Source organism: Anomalospiza imberbis, chromosome 7, assembly GCF_031753505.1.
Source record: "Anomalospiza imberbis isolate Cuckoo-Finch-1a 21T00152 chromosome 7, ASM3175350v1, whole genome shotgun sequence".
Taxonomy (NCBI): domain Eukaryota; kingdom Metazoa; phylum Chordata; class Aves; order Passeriformes; family Viduidae; genus Anomalospiza; species Anomalospiza imberbis.
Window position 1 is genome coordinate 21,640,333 of NC_089687.1, and position 18,193 is coordinate 21,658,525.

Genomic DNA, 18,193 nt, shown 5'->3' on the forward strand with positions numbered 1-18,193 from the left:
AAGGTGTTCTGATGGCTCAAGTAATCCAGAGCCAGAGATGTCTGAAGGAATACCTGTAACCAGCCAAGGGAGATAAAACTTCCCCAGGGCCTATGAGTCACAAAAGCTGAAGGGGAGTGAAGACCTTTAAGGTGTTTTGTCAAGGTTTATTTTAAATTTGCCAAGTGATCGGGAAGTTATTGCACTGACTAATAAATTTCACAACCCAGGAGATTTCTTGCTGTTAATCTCAGATTTTCACCTTCTTCTTCCTTCATCCCATAAATCCTAGCTCCTCTTCCACAACTGCCCTCCTCATCAAGAACATTTTTCAAGTATAGTTTTATCTTTCCCCAGCCCCACGCAAACAGCAGGCAAAGTAGTGAGGTCAGTGCCCAAGTCCAAAGCACAGCACCAGGTGGTGAGGAGAAGATATTCCATGTCAGATAGGATGGACCCAGGGCAGAAGGTACCTCATTAGATGCACCTTTTGTGTCAGCAAAAAACTATGGGATGTTTTGAAACAAACCAAGAGCAGAAATGGAGAGATGAGGAGATGAAGAGTGGGAAAGTGCAGAGCACTGAGCAAGGGGAATCCTATGTGTTCACTACCCTAAAAAACTGCCTCACCAGAGGGAGAAGATGGAGAAAACCTTAAACCCCACTTGGATTACCCAACTGTCTAAGTCTTTTGGCCTAGAACCCACTTCACACCTTCCAACCCAGAGCTTCCCCTGGTCCTCCTCTCGTTTTCCATCCACATGGCACTTTGCCCCTTTTCCCTCAGATTTGCAGTTCCTCTACTGCCTTAACCTCCTCCTTCATCTGCCTGCCCAGAAATGCCCAGCTGCTTCCGATGGAATAGATTAAATATCAGCTGAGTAAGAAATTTTATTTATTTTACAAGCTACCCCAGTTATTGCCTTTTGGAGACAATATAAGCAACTATGAGAATTGTAAGGGACAGTAAAAAGCATTCTTATTGGTAGGATCCAGGGGTAATTATTATTTATGGCAATGATTATGTATGAATCTATTCTGTTCACTTCTATGAAATTACAGAACTTTGTAAACTCTTCTGTTAAAGAACTTTTCCCTATGATTAAGTTCTTTTTGTAAGAAAATAACCTCACTGGCTTCAGCTATGCCCCTTGTCAGCACAGGACTTCAGAGAGCTTCCAAACAGAAGATGCTTTTGTTCATCTACACTGGGTGGAAGAATGAGCTTGATATCCATCACTCATACACCCCCCTGTCCATATAGAATAAATTTGTACCACAGACTGTGGGGAGATTTATTCCCCATAATGGGTAAGTGAATTGAAAAAAGAAAAAGCCCTCCTGTGAGAAGAGGTGGGGCTGAAATTTTGAGGATGGTGAAGTGATTGTCCTCATTTGGTCTAATGAATCATTTTACAAGAGATCTCATTCAGTGTGCTGGATTCCAGAAAAACACAGTAGAAGGAGGGAAATCAAAAGTAATCCAAATATGCAAAAAGATAGACCCAAACAAGTCGCACTCATGTCAAATTCCATTATTCAATCAGAGCTAAATAAAATGATGTATCAAACAATGTAAGCCTCTTTAATCTGATATATTTGAATTATTAGAAAATGGGTCTTTTATATTAGATTTATATAGAAGAACGTAGAAATATTAATATTTTTTAATAAATTGGAAAAGGCAAAAATATGCTTCAAAGTAGAATACTTTTCACACCCAGCTTTTATCCTGAAGGACATGCATTTAAAACTCAGTCAGAACTGACATTTATAAATAGTCATCCCTTTCTTTACTTGTGGAGATTAATTAAAGACAATTCATGCACTCTATATTTGCATTTGAGATGTGCTCATGAGAGACCAGACTTCCCCAGCCAGAAGAATATTACAGAGTTGGAGATCATTACAGACCAGCTCTGCTTGCAGAGCTCTCTGTCACCCTGGCTACCCAGCCTGTTCCCTTCAGGCAGGAGACAACTCACATTCCAGGAGATTTAAGTAAAATTAAGTAAAATTAAATCCTCTCAAAAACCTGGACATGTCAGCACTCCTCCATGTCAGCAAAACATAGGTTAATGGATTTATTCAGGAGACCTCTTGATAATTTAAAAGCAGCTTTCATGTTCACCCCTCCCCTAGGCACTGCACTCCGGTAATGACGATTCACTACACTGCCCCTCTGCCACCATGTTCCTCTACCCGAGCTTTGCTGCAGGCAACAGAGTCTGAGCGTTCCAAGTGTACCTGTGTCCCCCGATACCCACCCCACAGACACAGGAGGCACAGGGAGAACTGCGGTCCCTTAGCATGTGGTCAAGTCTCTGGGATGTTTGCTAACCCCAGCCTGCCTCTGGAGCGGCTGCAGCTGTCATCTTCCCTTCTCCAAGGAAACACCACTGCTGGTTGTGCATGTGTGGTTCTCCGTTTCTCCCCTCTCTACTAGGACGCTGCAGCATTTCCAGTACAAAAGGATTTTTGAGACCCCTTCATTTCTGTGAGCAGTGATGTGACTGATCGAAGAAGCTGCTGGGAGAGGGTTAGGGGTGCCTGTCTGGTGCCTTGTGTCTGCAGCACAAAGCAGATTAGCTGCAGAGGTACAAAGCTGCGGACACACTCCTGTTTGCTCTGGAGCCTCTGGGGACAGCAGTCACTGCTGATTAGCTGAACTGGATAAATTTATTTAATTTCTTGGTTTGTTTCAAAAGTCTAGGTTGAAGACTCTGGGCCTGACATTTCATTCCTCTCCACATGGGTGGCAGATTTGCTACTTGGCAGGCAACCTAGGAGACTCATGCAGACATTTTAAATTATGACATCTATACATGCGAGGAAAAAAACTGACAGATGCAAAGAAATTATAAAGGAGAGGAGTACACAAGCTAACGATGGCCATTCATTTTAGAACCATAACACAGTACTTACTGTATTTACATAACTCTTAAGAGCCTGTGTTTTTGCTTTTTATTCTGATGGGAGAGTGGACACATTCAGAGTTCATGAACACCAGCAGCATTCCTTTCACAGGAAGGTTGGTTGCAGCACACCCTTTAAAGGGCTTGTCCCCTTCTAGTCTTTTATAGCAAAAATTATCTGTGAAAGGCAACTCCGTTCCACTGACTTGAGAATACTTACTTCTCAAGATATATTTTTCTGGCAACAGTATGTATAAAGGAACTGCAGTATGACTATTATAAAAAAAAAAAAAACAATCCATGTGGAAAGTTTGTGCCATGGCTAAGACCTCAGAGCAGATATACAGTCTGTTTTTGGAAAAGACTGAAAAACTCACAGCTCCAAAACTTTCCATAAACAGTTTATGGAAGAAAAAGAAATAAACAAACCCAAATGAATGAAAATCAGGTTATCAGATTATTTTCAAAACAGATGTGTTTCAGGCTGTTAAAGAAAAGCAACTAGGGAACACAGATGTGCAAAATTAAATACTTATTATCCTACATGCACTGTAGTACATGGAAAATCATGATCTGCTGGCATCTGCAAGAATTATCTTCAAACTCTAAGGAACAAATGAAAATTGCAAGATGTTGCAGATATTTAGGACACCTCAGGAGCCTGTGAAAAAATGCTCTGCATTGAACTGTCAGCCAGCACAAATATGTTATGCCAAGCATTCGTATTAAATGCTTCTTACATACCACTCTGTATGTGGTTTGCAAATTTGTGCTTAATGGAAGTACTTGAAACAAAACATCCCGATCACATAAAGTTTCCACTTTTGGTGATTATCTGCAGTCAAAAGCCAGAAGGTGGTTTAAATAAAATCAGATGAAGGATAGGTAAATTAATATATGTGCACGCATGTGGAGATTCCCACATTCCGACATGCGTGGATGACAGAAATCAAAACTGAAAACAGGAGACATTTAATGGACACTTGTATCATCAGATGCCTGTATTGTATTAACAATCTGCCCTTCTCTTAAAAGAAATAAAAGTAGGTTTTTTGGTTTGATTTTTTTTAACATTAAAGACAACATTTGGCCTTCAAGTTATATATTTGGAATTTGTACTGTCATCTACAGGAATCCAGTAAAGCATCAATTTACATAGTCTTAATTTTAAGACTGCCTACCATCAGATGTATTTGACCATCAAAAGGTTACATTACTCAGTCCTTACTGGACACCTATTACAGACAGACAAAAAACACAAATATGTTGTACTGACATGTATTGCTCTTACCAAAGAACATTGGTTATTTAAAGAAATTGGAACAATAACTAGAAGCTACACAGAAGACTAAGTAAATTTTATTAAAACACAAGGTAGTTGCCAATGCCAGCATGTCCGAGAGCCTCATGGCATAAACCTCGCTGGTTTCAACACTCAATTCATTGACACAGGAGAAAAGCCAGAAACTACGGGAAATGCAGCCCATCTGCTCAATCCAGATGCAGCAGAACACACTTCTCACCTTCAAAGCTATTTACCATCGACAAACTGAGACAAGATCAATTTAGCCATCTAACTATAGATCTAAGAGACTTTTTTGCATTGAAAGTAAAAGTGGACTACATTCTAATTGAAAGAAAACTTTGCTGTTTCTCTCACCTTTAGCATCTCTCTCAGCATAAACCAATTCTAAATAAAAGAGATAACTAGATATGGCAAATATTATTGAAACAAATGCATGCACACAAGCAGCCAACAACAAAATCCTGGTTCCTCTGCTGCAAGAGAGGAATGAGGTTTACTTGCAGCAATGAGGTTTACTTGCAGCTTTTAAGTTCCTAGAAAGTCACAGTGCGCATAGCTGTGATTTCCTTGCAATAGCAGACCCATTTCAAAATACGAGCTAAAGCCCCTTTACCTGAAAAAGAAATTAGATAGGAAAACGTCTTACCTTGAAATTATGAACCTTCTCGTATTTTGGAACATGTTCATTTTCCTTCAGAGTTGCTCTTCGGACGAGCGACGTCAACTGCGAATAAGCAAAGAGTTTAAGAGGTTGCCAGATTGTCACGGACGCCTTGCGAGCGCCCAGTTTCATGCCCAAGGCTGCGAGCAGCAGATCGCGCTGCCGGCCCTCGTGCCCGGCGCGGTGCCCCGCGTTGCCGCCGGCTCGGTGCCCGCCGGCTCGGTGCGCTGCCCAGGGCTCCCTGGCCGGCATGCTGCCGTGGAGGCGGCGGCCCGCCCGCGCCCGGCTGTGTCACACTCGGGCTGGCGGGGCGGCGCGGACCATGCCGCAGCCTAGGCTGCTGGGGCGGGCGGCGCGGCCATGGAGGGCACGGGCTCGGCGGTGCGCGGGGCTCGGCGCTGCCGGCGGGCGGCCTGCGGGCCGGGGGCGGGCGGCAGCCGGCGGCGGGGACGCGCAGCCCGCGGCCGCTGCCTCCATCGGCGGCGGCCGGCTCGGGGGGCGCGGGGACGCGCACGCCTCGCGCCCTGCTCCCGCCCGCTGCCCGCCGCGGGGGCGTCGCGGCCCCGCGCGGGGCGGAGCGGCCCCGCCCCGGGGCGGCCGCAGCCAATGGGCCCGGGCGAGAGGGGCGGAGCGGCGCGGAGCGGAGCGGCACGGCCCGGCACGGCCCGGCCCGGCACGGCACGGCACGGCACGGCCCGGAGCGGCAGGCTCCGGGAGAGGCACCCGCGGCGTGTGCCACGCACCACTAGAAAATGGCACCGCTGCGCTCCTGGGGGTGCCGCGGGAGGCAGGGAGGCGAGCAGCAGCCCCGGGAGACACGGCGGGAAGCGGCTCTCCCCGACCCCCCCGACTGCGTGGGCTGTGCATCGAGAGGTACGGCCAGGAGCGGGTAATGTGACCGCTGATGGGCACCACTCTCCCCTTAAAATTACGTCTTTCAGCACTTTTCGTGTGAAAACATGCTCACCAATCTCACATCTTGTAGGGACGTGAACACAAATGTCACCCCAAGTTCATTGCAGCGCTCCATCCAGCAAAGACCTGAACCCCTCTCTTTAGAAATTTACAGATCCTAACAGAAGGTGAATGACCACAGTCTCGCACTGGACTGAAACCTGAAGTTTGCACGGATGCGACTGACGATGAAATGTGCACAGGGCAGCCTGGTCCTGGCCAGCCCTCACACAAACTATTGCACACAACCATTAAAGCCTTGAACTTAAGTGCCACAGGAGCCAGAATCGAGGGGCTCACAAAGGAGCAGGGCAGACTATGTCCCACCCGGAGCTGCCCACCCGGGCAGCCCAGCCCAGGCGGCTCCCTCCAGCTGAGCACTGACAGCCGGGAGGGCTCACCACGATGGCCGCTCTGCCCCTTGCCTTCCCGTGCTCTCCAAGCATTTGTGAACACTCTTTGTCAGAGACAGCAAAAAGGGACCCTTGATCTGACTACCGCCAAGCTTTACAGCGTGGGGCTGACCACCCTCCTGAGATGCAGGGTGCCAGGGGACCTTTCCTTTCCTGCCTGTGCAGACAGCCGGCGCGCAGCCCTCCCTCCCCCTGCGCAGGCTGCCGCACTGCAACCGCTCTCCCTGCTGCAGCAGAGGTATTTTTATCTCTCCTGAGTCAGAAACCGACGACAAGCACAGTTTGTCACAAGCTTCTGGGTGGAATTGGTATGTGCTTTGCAGCTGGATCACACTGTTCCAGTTTAGCTCGGTCCTGCCAATACAGCTGAGAATAGTGCTCACTGAGAGCCCCTCTTCTGTTCACTTGTGTGGCCACCCCTACCTTCCCGACAGGTTTTAAAAATCTGCTGGGTTTCAGCATAGGGTCATGGTGCAGAGATTAAGGATCAAGGCTGGTGCTTCACTGAACACTAATCTTCAATACAACTAATAATTGAAACACTGGCTAGTGATTATTCAGGAGGATGCTGTCAGGCATTACTGGCTCATACAGGGGTCTGACTCAGTTCCTGGTTTCAATACAGGCAGGAGGCTGCTTGATCCATCCTATTAAGAAATACTTTTCCAACGACTACCTCAATCTGCCTGTCTTGCTTTTAACCACTCCTTTCTAATGCAGGTGAATGCTCCTCTGGCATTTTTCTGTCCATCCTTGCAAGTGTATTAACACTCCATGGCAATAGAAGATCAAGAAAACTGAGATGACGAGTAAGAGATGATAAAAACTGACACTTTATCTACACAAAGTGTGAAAATAGCATGGACTCAGGGAGCACCTCTCCTCTCCTCTCCCCTCCCTTCATGGTTTAATTCCCAAGAACTACATCAGGAGAAAGTCCTCATGGAACAAGGTGGACCTACACCTGCTCCAGAGGAGTCATCCTCTCCAAACAACTTTGAATGACAACAGGCTCAGGAAGTACATAATGAATTCCAAAAACATTTCATTACACTTTTCTCTGCAACCTAAAATTATTTTTATTTTTTAAAGGGAAAAAATGCATCACCAAAACTTCATATTAGAAATAAATTTTTTGAAAATGGAATTTGTTGGAAATAAATAACACAGTGATTTTCAACAATAAATTTACTATCAGAATTAACTGTTATTATTTTGTGTAATTCTGCTTAAGAAGCAAGGTAAAGCAGGCTGAATTTCCCTTTCAATTGCTAGTAGAGCGCATATCTGTTTTTTGGCATACTTACTCCTTAATTGTCAGCTTCCCTTTTCCTAATTCTGAAGAACTGAGTTATTTTCAATGGCACTTTAGAGTCATGCTAGTAGAAACAGATCTCTGGATCCTGGAAAATTAAATCTAAGAATGCCAATAAAAAGGTAAGGAAAACTACCCAATAGGGAAAGGTCCTATCTCATGGTTGTAATTATGAAAATGCGTTCTAATCTGGAAAGTATTTATACGATTATGAATTTTAATGTTAACACTGCTTTGTGTTACAGTACTCTAACAGAGACTGCTTACTGGTTTCACATAAATCAGCTTCCCGTTGTTCAATGCACAGCATTTTCTGCTGTTTACAAATAAAGGAGTACTGGGCTCATCACCTACCCTTACAGCCATCCGCCTGGGCTGTACACTCTGCAGTAGTGTACACCAGAAACAGAGACTGAAACAAAGTTTAAGCCATAAAGCTAGCAACTGAAAAATTAAAATTCATACAACTGCTTTCAGATGATGCAATTTTATAATGTGTATGCTCATTCTTCTACCATTGCCTAAGTTTGGGTGTTTGGCTTTGCAAAGTAATGCTTTCCTTTACACACACCAAATCCCTTGTTTCGAAAACCAAGCTGAAGAATGAAATTTCTGTTGCACACACTTTCCTGACAACAGTTTGGGTCATCAGGCAGGTCCAGATCTTTAACTTTTTAGTATGTGAGATAATAAATTAAGAGAGAGCAAGCCACTGTCCTCAGGCAGCCCTAGCCACTGCAGAGATGAGTCATCCCTGAGAGCAAACAAGTGAAGTCTGGGACCTGGGGCTTAACTCAAATCCTGCAGGAAGCTGTCCACTCCCAAGACACTCTCCTGCTCCAGGCTCTCTGTGCTGTCTCTCTTGCCTGTAGCCTGCAGGTCCTGCTCCTCTTCTTACACCTTTGGCTGGCTTTTGATTCAATGCCTGCTCTCCACTAGTGGTTCCTGCACTCCCACCCACCAGCAAAGTCTCTTCTCCAGAGCCTTTCATTTTCCAACAAATTATCTTTGTAACTTGCTCTGCCTGAAGATACTGCCTGAAGATACTGTCTGCTACATACTGGATGAAAAAGAGGTAAAAATCTGGAGAGGAAAGTAATTTCCTTTCCACTTTCCTAAGTCTTAATTTTTTGTTTTTTTTTTAACAATTGTGTGTGCCAAACATTTGCAATCACAATTGCATGTGCAGGGAGGAATATGCTGTGCAGACTCCATGAGGAAGGAAACTGCAAGGCTGTCATTCTTAAATTTAATTTCAGGACGTGATTTCACAGCACTGAGGTGAACTGAAAATGAAATGACTAGAAGCAACAGCTGAGCAACTTCTCAGCAGAGTATGCAACCAGAGCAGTCTCAGTCCTGTACATTTTAGTGATTTAAACACTGAAAAGCAAAACCCAGTAACACAACAGCCTTTAAACTGTGACACCTGTTTAGAGGTTCTACAATTTACATATGGACTGAAGGGGGAAAAAAGGAAAATAAGAGTGTAATGTGCTATTTCAAATGTTCCCATTTGTTGTAAAACCTCAGCTGTAAGTGTTGCTCAGTCTAGGTCCTACTGGCTCTCCACTTTCCTTACTTTCTCCTGGAGAAGTCCTTCAGGGTGCAGGAGAAACAGCTGCTCTCTGGAGCACTACATGCTCTCAGTGTCAGCGGGATAACGTATGCATATTTGCTGGTACTAATCTCCCAATCAGTAAGTCTTATTATGAAACCTTCACAAAATTGATTTAAAAGTCATCTGCGACTTGCAGTAAATTCCAATTAGTCACTCTCTGAAAGACACATTATGTAAGTTTAATCCAGTCACACAGTTCAGTCGACATCGTACAAATTATCTTTCTAAAAAGGGAAATCAATGCATTCCCATTTGTTCAACAATAAAGTGAAATTACTTCAGGAAAAAAAAACCCAAAACCAAACCCCAACCAAAACAGAAAAAATCAAGTAAGGTTAAGATCACAGGTCCTAGAACAACCAGATTAGAGTTGATCCTGAAGCCCACGTGCATTTCCAATGCAATGTAATGTTTAGTTTTCTGAGCACCTGGCTCCACTCTCAAACACATAATCATGTTTTCTTCAGAATGCATGTGTAGTACACTGCAGGCTTTTCATTCTCAAATGGTATTTTCATGTTGTTATGACTAAATATGCCTTTATTGTTTCGAAATTTATATATAATGATCCCTTCCCTGTATTTTAATAATAACCAGCAGTTATACTGCATGCATTTTTAAAAAACATCATAGACGATGCCCTATTGTACATGTATCAATAAACAAGACATTTGGTTTTCTATACAGTGAGCCACTGTACATTTTGCAGTATTCTGTTTCACTGTATAGCTAACTTAGCCTAATGCATATGCTCAGAAAATCCTTGCTTGTATGAACATTTTATGAGCATATTTTATGGCCTCAGTACACGATTTTCAAAAGCTAATCAGTCGGATTGTGAAACTGAGCCCAGTTTCCTCAATGCTGCTCTTAGTGGAAGTTTGTTCCAAGCTAAATATAACTTTCCCAGTCATATCTTTCATAGGATTGTTCTGAAGGGGAAAGAGGAGCTCAAAATTTTACTTTTTAAATAAAAGTGGTGATAATCTGCTTTCAGTGAATTTTCTTCACTTGTAGAATGCTAATGCCAGGCACTGCCTCTGCTCACATGGTGTGAGCACAGGGTAGGAATGCTATTAAAAGAAAAGTTCAGTCTGAAGGATGAGATCTCAGAACGTGGGTGGGAAAGACCACCACACAGCCTCAGCCATCGGGGATTTCTCTTGCTGCCATTCCTACACAGCCACATTTACCTGGCACATGTACACCTTCAGGCTCCCACAGTGCCCAGGCAGAATGGAATCCTCAGGCAACACCAAGCCCCACTTTCAGTTACCGACAGAGGAGCTGGGTTTAAGTCATGGTTAAATGATGAAATCTTACTCCTGAGTAAAGTTCTGGCTTTTATAACAAAATTTTCCAAATGGACTGACTTCTAATTAAATCAGACCTTCCCCACTCCCTCCAGTGAAATACTTATGGCAAAATCTAAGAAATTACTATTTATATTCTATATCTATAGCTGCTAATGAACATTTTATATCTAGAATTTTAAAGGAAGGTTTAAAAAAATGTTTAATTGAAAATTTAATTAAACAAATTCAGCCAAAATGTTGGCTTGACTTAAAGTAAGGCTGTTAAATAAAATAAATTAAATACATAAATAATAAAATCCAAAGTTAAAATTATGGAAAAAAATTATTATTGCCTGATATTGCTGCTAGAAATTACTGCATCAAAAGAGAGTTACTTCAATACTGTATTGTTCAATACAATTAAAGTATAAAAAAAAGTATAGGCATTATTTGGGAAGACTATACGTTCCCAGTGGTGTGCTTACCACGCAGAGCATACTCATAAAAAAGCAGAGAGATCTTAAGGGAAGCCAACAGAAAATTTTTTCTGTAGCTTTACTCCTAAAACCTACTGGTCACTGCAGCTGATTGGGATCTGGTTTATTTTGTTTCTAGTGGCTGACAGGTTGTAGATTTGCTCCTGGCAGTTACTGATATGGACCTTTGGAATGACAATTCTAAACTGTGCACCAGCAAAAAACACTCATGTGACTACTCCTCTCTTTCAGTTACTGGCAAGGCAAAACCAATGAACATTTACTTTTTTGGATAGTGGCACAAAAGCAAGGCACTTTTCAGTGGCAAATACAACCCATTCTTTTCCTTGGTGGGGGTGGGGGATATATTTTGGTATATAACTATGGATCTAGACATGGCAAAAATAAAATTTTTTCAGTACCTTCAGGAAGAAGTTCTGGTTTTGATCTGGCTCTGGAGGACTTTGCTAATATCAAGTGACTTAGCTTTCAGGGAGGTCAGCAACTGGCCACTATGTACAGGTAATTCCAGGGGTTTCCTCCACACTGCATAGTTACAAATCCCACCACAGGGGTGTATGTGGGCACATGGTAGGGGTGTGCACAGGTAGGGGTGTGATGTTGCAATCAATAATGGTGCTCACTGGGTTTTATAAGCTATAGCTACAAGTTCCTTTATGCAGCTTAAATGGTGATACGTGTCCTCAGAGATGCACTGTGGATGAAGACATGCAGTCCTGCCCTCATCCCAGGACAAGCAGGAGCCACAGAGCTCTTCCCTGCAGACACTAGTGCTAGATGTCCCCATGGCCCCAGCTGCCTGTGTTAAAATAACCCACTGCTCCAGCCCTTTCCCTAAACACAGACACTACTAGCCTGCTTGCAAGAGGCAGGATGTGACTGCTTGACAAAAGGAGAGCTGCCACCAAGCTGTGTGACACTGAGGCAGGAGATGCCAATCAAACAGTGTGATAAAAGATACCCAAAAAGCTAAGAAATGAGCTCTTAACCCTGACTGTGGTGAGGAAAGAAGCTCCCATGACTATGAGTTCAAGCTGAGGCATCAGCCTCAGAAACTGTCTCCTTGCTTTGTAGTAGCTCCATACCACACTCCCATTCTTCTGCCTGAAAACAAACTGCATTAAAAGGGGGCCGACCCCAGCCAAATCTGGAAAAGTACAGAAGGAGACCAAGAACTAGTAGAGAACAGAAAGTACTCTGCCTCAGGCGCCTGGCAGCATCACTGTTCCCCAGGCAAACCATTCAAGGCGATTTGTGAAAAAGAAGAGAAGCATCATTAAACACTGGAATTTGTCTCCAGTAAATCCTCCAGACAAAGACTGTCCTTTACAATTTTGCTTTCTGTCCTTCCCATCTACCCTCCATCCTTCATAGTTTTGGATTTGGTCCATCCTATCTTCCTCCTCTCCTGCCAGGAGCCTGGGCCATGGAGGTGGAATGCTAAACAGTGAGTTAAAGCATATGCCTTGGTCAGGTGCTCCTCTCCCTGGGCAAGGCAGCAGCAGAGAGACTGGGAGGACTACTCACATAGCTGAAGTTAATTATTACACCGTGACACACTGCTGAACTGGAGCCTGAGAGATCTGTCTTGCAGCTACAAGGCCTTGAGGAAGAGGAGCTGATGAAAGAAAGAGGAGCAACGCTCATCCTGGTCAGCAACACAGAGACTGTTCCTCAGCAGCTTCTCCGTCTTGCTCTCATTGAGTCAGCATTTCCTATTTCAGCTGAGAGCACTGCATTTTCTCCCCATCCCTTTGTCTGGGATATTTCTCCCTGCAGTTCTGCAGAGCGCTGTGCTGCTGTGACTGAGGCTCAGCTGACATTCATTGCAGTGAAGGGTCACTCCAGCAAAAGCCTCTTGACTCATGACAGACTCAAGGCAGACTGTACTCCAAAAAGACCTTAAAAGTAATTTATAAATGCCATGTGCTCTATAGGAGTGATAGCAGTTAAAATGTAATGCAAATTGGCAGCTGCATGAACGCTCCTCTTTTGGCAAATGCTCTTCATTACTGATATACTAAATTAAAGTATTGCACGAAAAACCAGGCTATTAAGACAAATCGTTTGAAACCACAAGGGACTGGTGGTTTTATTCCTCATCTGACCCATACTGTTATAGGGATTTCCTCAAATAAAAGGAAAGATAAAAATAAAAGAGAAGTTTAACCATACCCTTTGATGAGGAAATAAATGTTACATTTCCTTTATAATATCCATTTAAGAATCTTACAGATAAAATAAATCTATAATCAACCTCTGTTATCTTTTTGTAACTGAAAATGTATACACTTAGGGATAATGAAAATCATGTAATCCACAAGGTCTTTCTACTCATATATTTATTAGGTGTTTTTTAATTTTTTCCTTGTGGAATAGGAGTTTTGGCTACTGGTATAACATGGGCAAATGGTATGGAAATTTCTTTTTATGTCTCATCAATATTTTCTTACCTAATGTATTATAGTCATTTCACATTAGTCTTGACTGGCAGTCTAATGCATCTAATACTAGCCTTCTTTTGTTCTACGTGGTAATTCAATTTAGACTAATTCAATGTATGTTATAATTGAAAACTGCAGCTCATTAATTTCTAAACACTCTTTGTATTTCAGACTACACCTGCTCCTTTGGCACAGCGTCTGTTCTGAATCCATCCACTTCTTCCTGAATAAGCTATGTTGCTATGGTAGATGTGCTGTCACAGTTTCTTTCTTAATCATACTTTCAGTCCATAATCATACTTATTTAGCATAAAGAAGAGTAAGAATGCAAAGTCTCCTGATCCTTCCTGAATTACCATTTGATTTGAACCGATGAGTCAAGGTGAAAACAATGTTTAACCTGAAGGAATACTAGAGTTGTCAAATGGCTATATGCAACGTGCTTGCAAAATTTACGATGGTGAAAACCTGCTTATGGACCACCTCACTGCAGAAAAATTAAACAATGGGGTAACCCCCAGTGCTCCCCAACACTCCTCAGGGACCCTGATTACCAGTTTTGCATGTCCATGTGTGTCCATGGGTGTAGCTGCACCAGTGGGCCAGGGTCTGTTCATTTTATACAGTGCAATTAGGCACATTGAAAAATCAGATGGGCTGATCATCCTTCAAATGGGTCTCATGTGGACTCCCACTTCCTTGCATAAATCTCTATTTAAATCAAGACTGCTTTGAAACCTGCAATGAATGAAACCAGAGTGGAATTGGCAGCAGAATTAGTCTGTTCCCAAAGTCACATTATCAATTATTAACAAAGTATCAGTTTATTTCCACCCATAAAGTCTTCTAATCCCTGATCACATTCTCAGAAAAGGCTCATTTCACTTCTGTTGACCAGTGTTCAAATTTTCTCCTCTCTCCTTTTACATACATGGTTCATCTTTCCCATTTATTCCCTCTAAGTTTCCTAATTAACATTTTAAAATGCTTCTGTCCGGAAAATTTTTCCTATAAGGGCAGTAAACATCCAATTTCCCTACAGAAAGCTATGACTATTAAAAATTCTTAAGACAGGCACTCAAGAAATCATCATCTCAAATGGTCAAACACAGCATCTTTGAAACAAATTTAAATAACCACTTGATCTGAAAATAGAATGATTTTGAATGATTCAAAACGGGGCTGGCAGTGTAAGCCCCATCAAAAATCTTGGCTATACAGAATATTTACCTTACAAGGGAGAAGCCCTGGCATGTGGACAGCTCATACAACCTCTGTTACACAGGAGAGACTCTAGGGTTTTTTATTTTTTTCCCCCAGCAAGTCTGTGGTTTCTTACAACATAATGTTTAGTTGACGTCTATTTTCAGTTGAAATAAACTAGTCCCAGGTCCCAGTCCACACGTGGGATTTCAGATGCGTGTGGTCTTTGACCAATAGCTTTTATTTTGAGTACAGGTCACATCAAAGTTAAAATACTAAGTTTAGGGTATATTTGCATTACTTAAATTCATTGGAAATAAACAAAATGTTAAACCAGCACAACTTCTTCTTTCTTTCTTAGCATGCTTTTCATCTTACCTTACAGGGCAATTTTTCACTTGTACTGCCACCATCAACTAGCACTTTAAAAATGACACTGCTTGTAAGATTTCTAACGCTGAAGTTGTGTGAATTTTCAACAATAAAAACAGCCCAAGAGAATTAACCCATCAGGTCCATAAAAGAATGTCCAGGAAGCTCTCAGCACAATCAGCTTACTGAGCAGGGAGTCTGCCTTGAGAACTACAGTGTGGCAGAGGTGATGGGAAGCTCCCAGGCACCAGCTGCGACCAGCGCTAGCAAGGATTGGGATGGAAGCTGGAGGGAATGAGAAACTGTCACTTAAGAGATTGAGATTCACTTCAAATTAAAGAGATTCTTCACTTGAAATTCTGTGAAACATAACACAGGATACTTTCTGCAATTTTTGTGCATTTGCATTAAACATACTGCTATTCTAATCATCATCCAATTCACAGAAACGCCTGAATGCAAATGTAACTCACTATCATATTAACTTTGGGAAATGGCTTCAAGACTTTTCCAGCAATGTAAAATCATCAGAAATCTTCTACCAATAAACTATTTGACACATGATATAAAGCATAGAGCTTTTAAAATGTTTCACCATTACATGCAAAATGGAAATTGGGAACAGAGTATTTTCATATTTTCAAAGAATTCCTCCAGTCTCCTCTCAAATAGGGTAAAAGCTGTTTTTCTCCAGTCTCCTCTCAAATAGGGTAAAAGCTGCTTTTCTCTAAGTGCTACTAATCTAATTCACAAATTGGAAAACATGAAAAAATGTATTAAATCACATACACATATGACTAAGCCTTAATAGAAGATATTGTACTCTGTGATACTTGCTCTAAGGTTCCTTAGGCAACTTATTTTTAACTGTTTAAGCTCTAAGAAAATGCAATAATAATCTCCACTACACAGCAATATAATCAAAGTGCATTATAATATGAACTTCACTATTAGAAACACATCATCCTTTACTTATTTTGGAAATTGTATGGAAGTTTAAATTGAGGAATATCAATACTAACAAGATGAAGATTAGAGCAACAACTGAGAACCAGAATTTTCAGTGTAGTGATTCTTACCTTACTGAAACATTAGGACTGTAGGAACACTAGATGCCAGAAGCAACACTGTTTCTAACTGCTGATGCCATGCAGAAGAAAGGTTAAATATGGAAAAGTTTAATGTTCTAAAAGTTAATGATCAAAGAAAGGCTTTGCAAAACTGTCAAGAGTTGCTGTCTTTGCTGATGACAAGTGTGACAGGTTTGAAATAATAGGAGCAAGTAGTTTGTTGAGCTTAGTAATAAAACTGCTCTCCTTACTTTGTTCAGTCAGAAAACATTCAGCTAGAGACTAAAATTAAGCATGAGAAGCTTTAGCTGAAAATATATTTTTTCTTGTGAAAGATTAAAAAGAATAAAACAAGGTCCAGAACAGATCAGCTTCTTGGCATTAACCACAGGAAAAATGTTGTTCTTCTTTTCTTTCACAGTCTAACACTTGTTTTAGACATACCTAACTACTTCTCTTTCTGCTACCACTTCTAAAGCAAGCATTTCATTCACCATGGGTCTTAAGCATTTGGTAACCACTTATGACTGGGTAATTATTAGTGGAGCAGATGTGCCTTCTCCAAGTGGATGGGGGTGACACATCAGACCACCACAGATCCACATCCTTTCCACCTCTGTACAGAAGCCAAAAGACATGTATTTGTACTTGGAAGCATGTATATAGTGAGCCTGCTCCCATCTAGACACACACAGAACAAACAGTAAGGAGAGAAATTAGTTCATCTGAATAAAGAGAGAGATCACTGGAGAAAATCCCTGTTAGTCAGACTCCTAGCACAGGTTTGAACTGGCTACACAGAGCTGCAGAAGGCATAAAATGTAAGATATTTCATGTATTAGTTCACAACCAAAGGTGCTACCAGCTGCACTGCCCCAGCTTCTCCTTGAGCCTCTCATGTTCTACGAATGACCAGACCTGACCCTGCCCAGTTTATGAGATTGGACACAATCATAGCCCAAGGTGATTATCACCAGCTATACAGTGTCACGTTATAAAGTTTAAGTGAGCTAAGAAACCTGTAAATAACAAAATTATCCTTTTATAGGACTCTTAATTCAATAGTCCAGTCTGTTTCCTGTAGAAGTGATTAGTAATAGAAAATAATTAGGAGATGCCAGATGGGAGGAGAAGTTAAAAAAAAGGCCCCAAACTCACACAGCTAATGAATGAGAACAAACGAGGGAGCCGCCAGCTAGCAACCCACTGCAGTCCCTCACCATCCAGAAAGCCCTTTGCACAAGCAATAAATCAGAACCACACACCTGCTTTAGAGGCTGCTCTGAGAGAGACCCACCTTTTCCCTTCTGTGGCCACTGCATGGATTATTCAGTTGTGAGAAGGCATAAAATGTCAAGGGTAGCTACAGGGGATTTTTAAATATAGGGGAAAGAAGACTGTAATTTACTTATATGTGTCTCTGCGGCTTTCCCACTCTATCTCTAGGTGGCCTTTTTGGAAGCCTCAAGTCTAAGACCCATAGGGAAGGTCAGCAGCAGACTCCTACAGCATGCTAGGACAGAAGTCACAACAGCTCTCCATTGCTCATCTGGAGGTGAGCTGGACCTCTGTATTTCTACGTCCCAACTACTAAGGTCCACTAGGGTGGGAAAATTTTTTCTCACCCTGAAGAGTGCCCAAAGAAAGCTATCCTCTTTGGCTCTTCAAGAGCAAAGGGAGAGTCCTCCCTCCCTGTGTGTCTTCTTGTACTAGCCTATCCCAGTTACAAAACAAAGAAATTTCTACCAGTACATGTAAGAGAGGCTAGTGCTATACTATAGTTTTTGAAGGTTATTAAAAACTTAGCCAGTTCCAAACCACCAAGCATTAGAAACCCTGAAAAGAACTGAGGTGAGGGCTTGACACTCACTGACCTCACAACACTGAGAAACATAGGAAAAGAGTAACAGTTTATTCACTGCTAATGGTTTCAATTTATCAGTAACAACACAAGCATTATACTTCAGAATTAATTGCACAGCAACTGTACTGCTTTACAGCCTTTTTAACAGTTCTGCACACTATTCATCTTACAAAGGCTCAATCAGGCACAGGGCATATGCTGAGGGTAATTACTCACCACACTTCTGCTGAGGGTCTGATGTGTGAGTCAGAAAGACTAGCCACACTCAATTTCACATGGCAGCT

The 18,193-nt window shown here is 42.3% G+C and overlaps 1 protein-coding gene across 1 annotated transcript in view; it reads right to left on the reverse strand.

Annotated features, from left to right (window-relative positions):
- Positions 1 to 18,193, reverse strand: part of CHN1 (chimerin 1) — a 93,182-nt gene that overhangs the window by 23,818 nt on the left and 51,171 nt on the right. The window contains exon 8 of the mRNA XM_068195927.1: positions 4,847 to 4,924. Within this exon, the coding sequence (XP_068052028.1) occupies positions 4,847 to 4,924 (78 nt within the window). The remainder of the gene's footprint in view (positions 1 to 4,846; positions 4,925 to 18,193) is intronic.